Genomic DNA, 14864 nt, shown 5'->3' with positions numbered 1-14864 from the left:
AACATACATGATAATGCCTCTCTGAATGTACAATTATTACAAAAAGAAATATGTAAAACCTTTTCTAATAATCTGCTCTCTTCCACTAGTATGAGAACTTTAGCTATACAATTGGCTAATCAATTATCTGGGCTAGACCCACCTAGATGGTTTCAAAGCCTTACTCATAGCATTGGGTCTAGAACTATAATTTTGGTGATTGTCTTAACAATTATATTTGTTGTCTACTGTTGCCTTCATGCAAAGATTGTCAAAACTAAACAAACTCTGATGGTCAGAACTCTTCTTACAAATATTATAAATAAATAAGGGGGAATTGTCAGGGAATGTTTGACGGGAGGATTCCTACGTGCTGTCTCTCATGAGTCCTTTGTCCCTCTTCAAGCGGAACAGCACGCTGCTCCCAGGGACTGAGGTCATTGTGTGAGGCAAGCATGAGTCTCCTTTAGTAAACATTCTCCTTAGGACAAAACAGCTTAATCTCCTTCCCCTTACTTGAGATATAGTCTCCTGACCTTGTGACTAACGTTACCCTTTGTTCCCTTGGTAACGGTTGCTGTACATTTGGTTTTCTGATCTCTATCATTCCCGAAAGAAGTTTCTTGTACTGCAGCCTATATATACTCATAGAAAAATCATTAAAGCACCTTTGCTCCATCAGAGCTTAGGTCCCCGGGTCTTTTTTGTCTCTCTCTCTCTCTCTCTTTCTCTCTCTCTCTTTCTCTCTTTCACTTTCTTATCGTCGACTCAGCACCACAAGGTTCCGGTCCATTAAAGGACCCCAACAAGTATGTAGGGATTTGATGTGGGATCAAATGCATGTTCCCTGCAGTGGGGGTGGGCTGTCTTAACCACTGGACCACCAGGGAAGTCCCTACTATTAATCTATATGCCTGTTTGTATTTAAAGTGAGATTCTTGGAGACAGCATATAACTGAGTCCTGTTTTTTGATCCAGTCTGATAATCCTTCTTTTAATTGATGCATTGAGACTATTGATGTTTAACATATTGATACAGTTGGATAAACATCTAACATATTTGTTACTGTTTTCTTTTCACTGCCCTTGTTCTTCCTATTTAATCTTCCAGTCTGCTTTTTGTGGTTTTAATGACGCATTTTGTATGATCCTTTCTCTCTCCTTTGTTAGCATATCAGCTATCTTTGTTCCTTTTAATTTTTAATGTATTTGCACTAGAGTTTCCAATATGTATTTAAAACTAATTCAAGTCCACTTTCAGGTGACACTTTATGGCTTCATGCGTAATTGCTTTCTCTCCATTATATTATTGTTCTCATTTTAGTTTTACATAAGCCTACATATATGAGTGTGTTTAAAAATGCATCATGAGTACATTGTTGCTAGGTTTTTTTTTTTTTTTTTTTTGGTATAAACTGTTATCTGTTAAATCTGAATACACAGCTTTTTGGAATAGATACAAAAATGGGAATCTTCTGCATGAAAAGATGCTCAGCATCAATAATGGTCAGGGAAATGCAAATCAATATCACAATGACATACCACCTCACACCTGTTATTATATCTTTTATGAAAAAGACAAGAAATAAGTATTGGTGAAGATGTGGGAAAAAGGGACCCCTTGTGCACTGGTGGTGGGAATGTATATTGTTGCAGCCACTGTGGAAAAGAGCATGAAGAATCCTTATAAGACAAAAATGGTACTATCATATAATCAGCAATTCCATCACTGTGTATTTATCTAAAGGGATTGAAATAATCATCTCAAAAAGATCTGTACCCCATGTTTATTGCTGCAGTAGTTATAATATCCAAGACTTAGAAACAACCTAAGTGTCCATTGATAGATGACTGGATGACAATCATGTCATATATATGGAATACTATTCAGTTTTATTCAACCATAAAAAAGGAGGAAATTTTCCCATTTACAACAGTATGATTGGATTTTGAGGGCAGTGTGCTAAAGTGAAATAAGTCAGAGAGAGAAAGACAAATCCAGTGGTCCCTCAGTTTCCACAGAGGATTGGTTCCAGTTTCCACAGAGGATTGGTTCCAGGATCCCATGCATATACTGAAATCTGTGGATGCTTAAGTCCTTTCTGAAGTTTCCCATTTGTGGAAACTTCGTTCATGCAACTAAAGATCATCTAGTGCTCTGTATTTACTGAAAAATATCCCTCTGTGAGTGAATCCAGGCAGTTATAACCCATGTTGTTCAAGAATCTTAAATAAAAAATCAACACTACCACCAAACTCAGATGCAAACAACAGATTAGTGATTGCCAGAACAGGAGAAGATAGGTAGATAAAATGAGTGAAGGATATTAGAAGTTATAGATATCTAGTTGAGAGATGACTAAGACTTGTGGATGTAATTCACAACTTTATGACTTTAGTTAACAAAACTAAACTGTGTATTTAGAGGTTTCTAAGAAAGTAGAAGTTGGCTAGGGTATGAAGGATTTGGAACCCTTGTGGTATTGCTGGTGGAAATGTAAAATGGTGGAGCTGCTATGGAAAATGGTATGACAAAATCTTAAAAAATTTAACACAGATTTAACATATAACCCAGCAATTTCACTTTTAAGCATATACCCAAAACATTTTAAAGCAAGGACATGAAGATACATTTGTACAGCCATGTTCACGTCAGTGTTATTCGCCATATCCACAGGTCAAAACAACCCAAATGTCCATGAACCACTGAATGGACAAACAGGTGTTGTATACATACACTCGAATATTATTCATAAAAAGGAAGGAAATTTTGATAACTGCCACAACATAGGTGAATCCTGTGAACAACATAAATGTACTTTATACTTTTAAAGAATGTACTTAGAGATGGCTAAAGCAGCAAATTTATGTATGTCTTTAAAAAACAGTAAAGGTGAGCTAATTCTGCCCACAGGATTAACACTTCAGGAAATGACTTTGGTGTAAATAAAGTGATGAGTTTTTTAAAATTTGGGTACTTCTTATCTGCCTTTTAAGCATTTAAGAAAATGTGATATTTAATAAAAATGCTTGGTCCTTTGAATATCTACCAGTTTTGCATCTGCAGTCAAGCAACCATGGATCAAAAATATTTAAAAATCCCAGAAAGTTCCAAAAAGCAAAACTGGTATCCTCTGTGGGTTTTGGAACCAATTTCAATCAATTACTAAGTCCAGCCAGTTCTAAATTTGAAATTTCCTGAGAAAGCTGAGGCCCCTCTGTTCATAACTGGGCCCAGGCTGCTCCACAAGCCTGGCTGACCTTTTCCTTGTTTACGGGGAGTGTATGTGAGTCTACTGAAAACAGGAGCATCCACATTTCCCAACAATATTTCCATTCCAGGCATGGCTCTTTACTTCCTCCTGCTCTCCCCTCTGGCAGATTCTTCTTGTACCAGAGTACTCCTCCCCACTAGAGGCAGCCTGAGGGAGCCATACTCAGTTCAGTTCTGCCCTTCACCACATTCCTCTTCAGAATCCATCTGACAGTGAAACCTGGTCTCGCACTCTGAGCACCAGGCTTGATTCTGGTCCAGGCCTCAGGGTCCCTCCTCAAAACTCCAGAGCTGGAATCCAGTTGCCTATGTGCCAGCTTCACTTTGGGGATCTCAGAATCCCCATATCCAAAATCCAACTCATAATCTTCCCTGAATCCTGTTTCTCCCACCAAATTCCCCACCTCCATTCTCCTAGGTGTTTGGGCAAAATATCTGACTGGTTATATACTTCGATCATTAAGATCCATCAAGAACCTGCATTAATCTCCAGGCTACTGCCACTTCTAGAACTGTCCACCGCCAGAACTGCCCTCCTGTGGCCTTGTCACTGGTTTTCCCCCTCCACTTTCTCTTTTTTTTTTTTCCCATTTATTTTTATTACTTGGAAGCTAATTACTTTACAATATTGTAGTGGTTTTTGCCATACATTGACATGAATCAGCCATGGATTTACATATATTCCCCATTCCGATCTCCCCTCCCACCCCACCCCCTCCTCTTTCATCATGCCTTGTCCCTCCCAGTCTGCTCGCCCTGAGCAACATCTGAAATACTTTGAAAACCACAGCTCAGAGTCCCTCCTCTCTTCCAATATGATTCCCAGGAGCCCCCTACTGAAGAGGCAGCTGCTTGGACTGCTATCCCGGTGTGCCTCCTTTCACACTGCTTCCTGCGGACACGAGAGGGAACCCAGGTTTCCAGAATGCTCTTGACTCACGTGTACCTCCAAGGCTTTGAATACGCATGTCCCGCTGCCTGTAACACTCTTCCACATTTCATCATTCCCTGTCAGAACTGGGGACCCTATATCTATAACTGCCCGGCTGTTCTGGAAACAGGAGCATGCACTGCTATAGCCCGAGCTGGAGACCCTTCGTTTTTAAGTAGGGTTAAGGCTGAGGGTTTGGATAACCGACATTCACCTGGGCCTGGGCCTTCCGCACGGCCGTGGGAACGTGTGGGCGGAGCAGTGCGGGGGCTCCCCGGGAGATAAAGGGTAGACCTGAGCAGGTCACTGCAGATGCTCAGCAGCGCCCACAGTGAACGTCAGACCCGCCACTGTGCAGTGGGGACCTCTTCCTCTCTACCATTTTAAGTGACCTCGAACCTCTGATCGAGCGAATGGTATCAAAAACAGTCATAATAAGCGCCATATGCAAGATGCCGGAAGTCCCACACCGACACGTTTCACGCTATCGGAAATGCTCCTCTTCTGGTCTTTAGCTCATCCCCCACGCTGTCTGCAACCTACTGAGCCTGTCAGTCTGGGAAGTGTTTCCATCATGGCGGCATCCGCAGGGATGGTCGGTGTATCCTAATATCCAGAAATTAGCTAAGTGGGTAATAAATTAGCTAAGTGGGTAAATAAGCTTGTGGGCAGACAAGGATGAAATACATTAAAGATAAGAGCAAAGCCTACGGTTAATGGAGTAAAAGAAGAGGCCTTAAACTCAGGATTCTCAACGTATAAACGGAGACATGATTATAGTCAAAATGTTGAAAGAGCGTTGGCACAGTGCCTAGTTTTTATTTTATTACATGTTTTGTCTATATGACTACCTCGATGAAAATCTTGGAGAGAACTTTTAACTGCACTGAATCTTAATTGTGTCATATGGGATCTAGGTCTAGCAATGGAACCCTGTCCCCTGCAGTGGAAGCACAGTGGCCTAACCGCTAAGTCCGCCAGGGAAATTCCAGTGCCATTCTAAATATTAGTAGAAATTAATGATTTCCACAGGAGGCACCTGACTCAGATCAACCAACCCCTCTACTTCTTGGGCAGAGGAATACTTAGTCCCGAGTACCTTCTCCTGCCAGCCCCTCCATTTACACCACAATTTCCTGCTCTGTATCTCCGACCATGACCACTCCTTCCCCTTAGTTAAACCCAAATATCACCAATCTTTACATGAACTTTACTAAATCATCATCTTTCACCCTCCCACAACACCACTGCTGGGCCTACAAACTTCCCTTGAGACATAAACCAAGATTTATTGTAGATCTCACAATTTGTGTATACTTTACAACTCTACCAAGATAATATTACTGATCCCCCAAATTACAGATGTTTTCTTGGGTAATGCCATAAAAAAGAGTAAACCTAATTATGGGCCGACCTGTAAAAACTCCTTTTGTCTGGAGTTATGGTCCTTCTCTTCTTCCCTAATGGATACTTTCTTAGATTCTGTATCTGTCAGTTTGGCAGCGACTGATCACAGGGCCAACGAGTTGTGTTTCTACTATAAATAGCCTCCCTGGAGCACACCATTCAAGTGTAGATTCAGGGCTCTGCCACCTTCCACTTACACGCATGCGATTGTTTCTCCTGTCCTAAATCAACCCAGGGCCAGGAACGAGAAGACTAGGAAAAAGGCTTTTAACCCAGCCCTGCCTTGCCTTTAATGCAGAAACCCCAACAAAGCCTGTGTTTTAGGAATTCCCATTCTTCCCCCTATTTCTCCCTCCCGATTACCCTGGTCACCAAATATGGGGATATGGTATTAGAGGTGGAAAGGACCAAATGAACACAAATGATAGGGCAAACTTAATGTCTTTTGGACACAATATTAGTAATTATACAAGTGTCAAGAATGGTGTGAATTCTTCAAACTTTCTGAAAACTGCATAAACTGATACAAAGGAAGATAGAGTATGTGGATGTTAATGGTATTTGTGAGATAGCTTATTTTTTAAAAAACTATTAACCTAATTTAAGATATTAAAGATTCCTATTGCAAGCCACTTAACAAGAGGTGGGCTCTCTTCTGAGTTATCAATACAAGGTTCAAGAAAGTTGCGTTAAAAATAAAAGAATGAAAAAATATAGAAGAATGGTCAACAGAAAAACACAAATCAGTATCATTTTTTTTCCAGGTTAACATTTAATAGAGATCATTGTTTATAACTGATTGGAAAAGGAAAGGGGGCTGCAGAGGATGATGGTTGGATGGCATCACCTACTCAACAGACGTGAGTTTCAACAGACTCCGGGAGATAGTGAAGGACAGGGAGTCTTGGTGTGCTGCAGTCCGTGGGGTTGCAAAGAGTCAGACATGATTAAGTAACAGAACATCATTGTTTATAAATTGGACCTATGACATGCAAATTAATAATTCCTGTATAAGACACTCTGAAGAAGGGAATGGTGATCCACTCCAGTATTCTTGCCTGGAGAATTCCACGGACAGAAAGCCTGGTAGGCTATAGTCCGTGGGGTCACAAAGAGTCGGACACCACTGAGGGACTAACACACGCACACACACACAAGACACTGCTGCACAGCCCACTCACAGTGCCTACCAGCCCTGCTCTGGGACACGATCTCTTCTGGTTCTGTTCTTCACTTCGTTCATATCCTGTGCTTTGTGGGAGTATGTGAAATGCTGCTCTGACATTTCAGTGAGCATTTGTCTTTATACTGAGGCCCTCGCTCACTGCACGTGTCGCTTACAGCAGCAGTTTAATGGGCTCTTCAGGGCTGGAGAGACCATGCGTTCAGGAAGCCTGTGAGCAGTTGATAACAGACCAGTTACATGCCTTATGAAGGTAGTCAGGAGACAGATCTGTAGGTTTGCTTCTCCATATTTTGATACCATGAGCTAATGGGAACAAGGTTTAGAGGGTCTTAGTGTGCTAATGGGCTTCCCGGGTGGCTCAGTGGGCAAAGAAACTGCCTATAGTGCAGGAGACACCAGAGTCATGGGTTCGATTCCTGGATTGGGAAGATCCCCTGGAGGAGGCCATGGCCATGGCAACTCCAGTATTCTTGCCTGGAGAATCCCATGGACAGAGGAGCCTGGTGGGCTACAGTCTATAGGTCGCAAAGAGTTGGACACGAGTGAAGTGACTGACCGCAGCATACTGCTTTTAAATGTTAAAAAAAATAGTATAAAATAAATGATAGTTTTCTCACAGACTTTAAAATAAGCAAAGGAAATCACTGAACATGTGTACATTAACTTTAAAAAACAGCAATAAAATAGATTTGATAATTTTGGAATTAAGTAAGATTAAAGACTCATAATTTAGGTATGTAATAAATGCTATTGGCAGTTCAATATAGATATTTACACATGTATATACATTATATCTAGACTTCACTAAAATTGCTGGTATTTCCAATTACAAAAATTGAGTAAGACTTTAAAAAATAGAGCACACTCAATTATCCAGAGAGAAAGAGATCTTTAAAAAAAAATAAGCTATCAGTATTTAAAGTCAGAAAAATTTGAAATTATTTGAGTGAAAACAGCTGATGAAAATAAGTTTTAATTATTTAAATACTTAATGCTGGCCATTAGAAACTGATAATATATTTCCTTTTAGGGTTAATTAATATCCAGCACTTAAGAGGTCCCCAAAATATTCACAGATGTTGAGATAAATATTTGAATGCCACTGAGAACAGACTCATAGAATGACAATCACGTTAGCAAACTGTTTTCCTTGCCCTACAGGCAAAGCAGAACTGAGAGATACGAGTGTCCTTGATAATGAGCACAAAGGGGCTGAATGCTGGAAAACTTGTGGCCAGAAGGACAGAGGTGTTCACCATCCACTGCCCTCGGGTCGCAACTAGAGTCAACCAAATTGTCAAAACAATGTAGATTGTATAGAATGTAACGAAGGCGCTTACCAGGATCAGGACCGTGCCTGTGGCTCTGACCACGTGAGAGGGTCTTGGGGAGAGTCGATTGCTGCACATGTGTTGGAGTCGCTGTTTGTGTCTGCACAGGAAAAGAACTATAGTGCTACTGGCCCAAACCATAAAACCTAAACTTGTAATATCAAGGGAAAAATATGTGACTGTGTATAATGCGCCTACAGAACCCTCTATCATATGCCAAGAACAGTATCCATAGTTATTTCTCATACTGAAGTTCTTCTCCTTCAGTGGACCCTTTACTACCATAAGAATACATGAATTTATCAAGATGTGCACAACCCAGCAAAGGAAACAGCAGAAGGCAATGAATCTTAGAGCTCTCATCTGGCGTTCCATCCACCTCCAGATACTGGGCTTGAGCTTGATGGCCTGGAAGCCATTGAAGAGGCAGATGGTGCTAAGGGAAACTCCCGTGCCTACTCTGTGGAAATAGAAGACAAGTTTACATCCGGTGTCATCCAGGAAATACCTCCATCCGAAAGCTGCCAGTGTCTGTGGTATGCCTTTAGAGAAAAGAACCGTGGCATTGGCGATGACCAGTTGCATGAGGATTGGGTCTATGGGTCTCAAACTATGTCCAGTGAGCAAAGTGAAGTTATAAAGACAAAAGAGGGAGATATTTCCCATGAGGCCAATTCCTGTCTGAATGAGAAATATAGTCCCCATTTCCAAGCTGGCAGAAAACATCACATCCGTGCCTAGAGGGCACTCATTTTACTGAAGTTAGAGGAATGAAGAGTTAAAAGGATGAAAAGAAGTGTGTCATAATCACCATGTCCCTCAATTTTCAATATTAAGCCTGCATGTCGTATAATCTCACGTTAAGTGGGCACTTAGAATTTTTGCTCATGTGTGCAAAGGCAATAGAAATGAAGACTACAATCCTGAAGTCACCTGCTGAATGAGTGGAAGTGGCCAAACTGACAACAGGAAACTCTGAGGCTGCGGAGATGTGTGAGGGAGTTATCTACGTACTGATACAGCTCTTCCCCCACAGTACACTCTGAGAAGAAAAATGTAAGATACAAAACACGTGTATGTTTCCAGTTTTTTCTTTTTAAGAAAGTAGAGGAATATAAATCGAGGCAAAGATTTCACAGGATAGAAGGATAAACTAGGCTTCGTGAAGGAGTTTTACACATATAAATATGTCACATAATTGTTGAAAAATATTAATCAAAATTAGATATCAAGATTCAAATAAAAAAAATCTCCCTGGTTGTCCATCAGCATGATGTTCTATGTATACTTGTAAAAAAAACATTGCAAGTTACACAGAGGCATATATGAAAATAAAAGTGAAAATAATGAAAAAAATGAAAATAAGATATATTAAACATTTGTCCGTACTCACATTTTGCCAGTTATTTGGCATTAATTATTACAAACATACGCAAAGTGTATTAATAAATTGGCAAATAAGACTTTCATCATAAGGCAAAAGAATATACAAATATTTTAAATGAAAACTCGAATTCCTATACATTTTTCAAAGAAATAAGGCATGTATTAAAATACATAATTTTAAGACACGTTTCTTGCCCCCGCCCCCCGCACTGAGTCTTTTTAGACACTGAACAAGTCTATGGTTAGCAAATGTAAGCTTTTGAATCCATAAACAAGGTCCTACTGTATAGCACAGAGAACTATATTCAGTATACCACGATAAATATAGTGAAAAAGAATAAAATATATATGTTTATATATATATATTTGCTGTACAGCAGTGATTAGCACAACATTGTAAATCAACTATACTTCAATTTTAAAAAATCTGTGGTAACAACCACCTAAAATACCAAGATTATGATATCTAAAGCCATTTCTTGCTAATAATAAAATATCTTGAAGATACATAATGCTTCTGGTGTGGGGCGGAAAACATCCAACATATCCCTATAACTTCTTGTCAAACACAATAGTTAGCCACACGTTTCTTTAAATAATTTCCCTGACATTGGGAGATGTCAGGAGATGAAATGAACCTTACTTTTCTCTAAATAAATATTAACTTTCATTTAATAAGAACAGAACCTTATTATTATTATTATTTTTAGACTAGAACTTTAAAGGCATATTAAGACAGATTGCTTTTAACCCAACATACTCTCTCCCCCCGCCCCAAAACAAAACACAGACACCAGATGTCAGCTCAGCTGCTGGGAGCTCATCTTCTCTTATCTTATTTTTGGCCATTTGCCTGTAGCATGAAACCATGACAGTGAAAACTGCGAGGCTCCCTGTGTTGAGTCAGAGACAAAGGAGAAAGAGAGATGGCAGGTGGTCTCAATACAGGTGAATGAGGGTAGCACTATGCTGAGGGTATCCTGGAAACAGCCTATCCTGCCTGCTGTATAGCACAGGGAACTCTACTGTGTTCTGTAATAAACTACATGGGAAAAGAATCTGAAAAACATATGTGTATGTATAACTGAATCACTTTGCTGTGCACCTGAAACTAGCACACTATAAACCAACTATACTTCAATATGAAACAGAAAAAAAGTAAAAACCTGTCCTGAATGTGCCTGTATTACACGTGTGTGTATGGTTTTATATTCCAGTCCCCCAAAACAGATTTTTTTTCCATATGGATGACTGAATTTTCTAATGAAGTTTGTCTCAAAATCTGACACTTACCTGAAACATATCGCTACTTACCTGACTGGTGTTTCCCGTCAACACAGTAGATGCCTGGTCAGCAGCTGTGCAGGTGTGAAAAAGGGGCATCTCAACCCTGAAATAAGGCTTTGTGTTTCTATGACCTCATCTCCTTGTTGGGAAGTAATTACCATGTCACCTGTAATAGCAGTGACAAGGTCTGCAAAGGGACTGGTGAGTATCTGTGAAAACCATCTGTGAATTGTGCACATGAGCAAAGCTATTAAGGTGAGAAAGTTATCTAACAGAAATGGCAGAAACAGAGGAGTGAAATCACTTGTTCAAAATGAACAATAATCCCAGTGGAAGTTAAATGGAGGACACTGAGGTCCCATAAGTGGGAGAAGTCGTACACATGGCTGTGTGAAACTTTTAGTTCCTTTGTTAGTCTTGTCTTCAAAATACAATTGTTGTTTTTATGCCTGAGACTCTGGGGTACTGAAAATGAAGGGAAGACAGAGAGTGGTTCAAACAGACAGGAATATTACAGAGACACTGAGTGCTTCATGAAACATTCATTCTATAGCTTATGTGGGTCATGCCCTTTCCTGGGGTGCAGAGGCTAGGTCAGTACACAAACCATTACAATGATTTTGCCACCTTGAAATTTTTATCCTGGTTGAGGGAAACTGACCATAAGTGAGGTGGTCAAGTTATTACACTGTACATTATTAGATACTGATGGGTTGTATGCAAAAGAGAAAAGGACAGGAGTGTAGTAAAACACAAGAGTAGGCATGGGTCACAAAACTGAAAAGGATATCCATAGTAGGACTCAAACTGATTACGCTATTTTAGAAAATGCTTTAGTAATGGAAATCAACCCTAAATATTCATTGGAAGGACTGATGCTGAAATTGAAGCTCCAATACTTTGGCCACCTGATGAGAAGAGCCGACTCACTGGAAAAGACCCTGATGCTGGGAAAGATTGAGGGCAGGAGGAGAAGGGGGCGACAGGATGAGATGGATGGATGGCATCACCGACTCCATGGACATGAATTTGAGTAAACTCTGGGAGATGGTGAAGGACAGGGAAGCCTGGTGTGCTGCAGTCCATGGGGTTGCAAAGAGCTGGACACGACTGAGTGACAGAACAACAAGATGAGAAAAAACAGGTTTATTTTTTCCTTTGCAGTTTTCTCTCTATACATATGTGCATGGACTCAGTCGCTTCAGTCATGCCCAACTCTTTGCAACCCTATGGACTGTAGCCTGCCAGACTCCTCTGTCCATGGGATTCTCCAGGCAAGAATATGGTTGCCATGCCCTCCTCCAGGGGATTTTCCCAACCCAGTGATTGAACCTGCGTCTCCTGAACCGCAGCTAGATTCTTTACCTATTGCTGAACCACTGAGGAACCCCCTATGTGATACAGTGATAATTCTTTCATCCCTGAGCTTGGGTGAAATATTTTAATAATGAACCTTTATTTTTGATGTCTGTGGTAGGGTTCTGTTGTTAATACTTATTAGAAGTTTACGGAAGTTTCCTTCTATTTCTAGTTGGTTTTAAAAATGTCAAGAAAGGTTGAAATTGCATAAATATTTAATTCACTTAGGTTGATTATATAAAAGATCTCATTTCTTACTAAGTAGTGAAACACATGAAACAATTTTTCCATTTAAAAAATTTTGATACAATTTCCAACTTACAGAAAAGCCACAAGAATTTTAAATATATATATATGTGTAAACACATTTTCCAAATTTAATAATTATCTTTTGCTGCATTTACTTCTTTTTTCTTTCACCACGCACATATCATATACATGTATGTATATGTTTATATATACATATATATTTTTTCTGAACAACTAGCATATAATTTAAATTTTTCCTATATACCAATGAATAGTTCAGTGCATAATTCCTTTAGGCATAGAAAACTTCTTATACGTAATCAGAGTTCTCTAATAAAATCAGGAATTTCAATATTGACACAATACTATTATTTAAAACACATACATATTACATTATCATTTGTCCCAATATTCCTCTTTGTATTTTTCTTTCTGTAGGACCAAATGAAATTAATGCATTACATTTAGTTTTCATGTTACTTTATAAAAGTCCTTTCACAAAACAGTTCCTCAGCCTTCAGCTGAGTTCTTTAGACTTGTCATTTTTTACATGACAGGCCCACTAGTTTGAAACTTTCCCCTCTAGTTCTCTAATGTTTTCAACTTATCTGAATAAGTTTTTAGATTTTTTGCAGGGAAAATGTCTTTTTTCTTTATTTTTTAGGGAAAATGTCTTTCTCACAGTTTTGTATAGGAGAAAGATGTTCATATTTTTCAAAACTGATTATTTTTGTCACTTAAATTTTGTCAGGCTTCTAGACTTTAAATATAATACTTTTTCTATATTTAATAATTAGGAGATATTTTGAAAACATAAATATCCTGATCAGTGACAATTTTCTATCACTAGTTTTAAAAACCACTGAGTATTTTCTAACTCTCTCAGTCCATACATTTTACCTGATATTCTACTGATCTCCCATTTCCTCTATTAATCACTCATATAGAGTTTCATTAATTTATTCACATACACATGAATTTGTGGATTCTTAAATATTTGATTTTTTTCTCATTGCTCCATTAGGACAATTTCTTGTTGTCTAATTGGTTCAGTTCAGTCACTCAGTTCAATCGTTACCAACTCTTTGCAACCTTATGGACTGCAGCACACCAGGCCTCCCTGTCCATCATCAACTCTCGGAGTTTACCCAAATTCATGTCCATTGAGTTGGTGATGCCATCCAACCAATTTCTCATCCCGTCGTCCCCTTCTCCTCCTGCCTTCAATCTTTCCCAGCATCAGGGTCTTTTCCAATGAGTCAGCTCTTCACATCAGGTGGCCAAAATATTGGAGTTTCAGCTTCAGCATCAGTCCTTCCAATGAACACTCAGGACTAGTCTCTTTTAGGAGGAACTGGTTGGATCTCCTTGCAGCCTAAGGGACTCTCAAGAGTCTTCTCCAATACCACAGTTCAAAAGCATCAATTCTTCAGCACTCAGCTTTCTTTACAGTCCAACTCTCACATCCATACATGACTACTGGAAAAACCATAGCTTTGACTAGATGGACCTTTGTTGACAAAGTAATGTCTCTGCTTTTTAATATGCTGTCTACGTTGGTCATAACTTTTTTTCCAAGGAGCAAACATCTTTTAATTTCATGGCTGCAGTCACCATCTGCAGTGATTTTGGAGCCCCCCAAAATAAAGTCTGTTTCCATTGCTTCCCCATCTATTTGCCATGAAGTGATGGGACCAGATGCCATGATCTTAGTTTTCTGAATGTTGAGTTTAAGCCAACTTTTTCACTCTCCTCTTTCACTTTCATCAAGAGGCTCTTTAGTTCTTCACTTTCTGCCATAAGGGCAGTGCCATCTGCATGTCTGAGGTTATTGCTATTTCTCCCAGCAATCTTGATTCCAGATTGTGCTTCATCCAATCCAGCATTTCGCATGACATACTCTGCATATAAGTTAAATAAGCAGGGTGACAATATACAGCCTTGATGCAGTCCTTTCCTAATTTGGAACCATATCAGGGAATGTTTGACGGGAGGATTCCTACGTGCTGTTTCTCATAAGTCCTCTGTTCCTTATCAGCTTCTGCCAGAAGCGAGTAGAACTGCACACAGCTCTCAGGACTGAGGCCATTGTGTGAGACAGGCTTGGGTCTCCTTTAATAAAACATTCTTTTTACGACAAAACTGCTTCGTCTCTCCCCCTTTCTTGAGATGCGGATTGTCTCCTGACCGTGTGACCATTATTATCCTTTGTTCCCTTGGTAACAGTTACTGCGCATTTGGCTTTCTGATCTTTATCACTGTCGTAAGAAACTTCTTGTACCACAGCCTATATATACTCACATAAAAACCATTAAAGCACCTTTCCTCCATCAGAGCTTAGGTCCCTGTGTCTTTTTTGTTTCTCTTTCTCTCCTTCTCTCTCTCTCTCCCTTTCTGGCTGATTCTCTGGAGCGTGGGGACCCGTCGTGCTCACTTTCCTGCCCGGGCTTCTAAGACCCTCTCAAGAAGGCACTT

General features: G+C 39.7%; 1 protein-coding gene across 1 annotated transcript; it reads right to left on the bottom strand.

The window, feature by feature from the left end:
* Nucleotides 1-7895: 7895 nt before the first annotated feature.
* On the bottom strand, nt 7896-8813 carry LOC122692893 (vomeronasal type-1 receptor 1). The gene has a single exon (XM_043900707.1). It carries the CDS (start codon nt 8811-8813, stop codon nt 7911-7913), a length of 903 nt encoding a protein of 300 aa, XP_043756642.1. The 3' UTR covers nt 7896-7910.
* Between the last annotated feature and the right edge of the window lie 6051 nt (nt 8814-14864).

Source organism: Cervus elaphus, chromosome 4, assembly GCF_910594005.1.
Source record: "Cervus elaphus chromosome 4, mCerEla1.1, whole genome shotgun sequence".
Lineage (NCBI taxonomy): Eukaryota > Metazoa > Chordata > Mammalia > Artiodactyla > Cervidae > Cervus > Cervus elaphus.
Note: the sequence above shows the minus strand (reverse complement) of the source record. Positions and strands in the feature narration are given on the sequence as shown.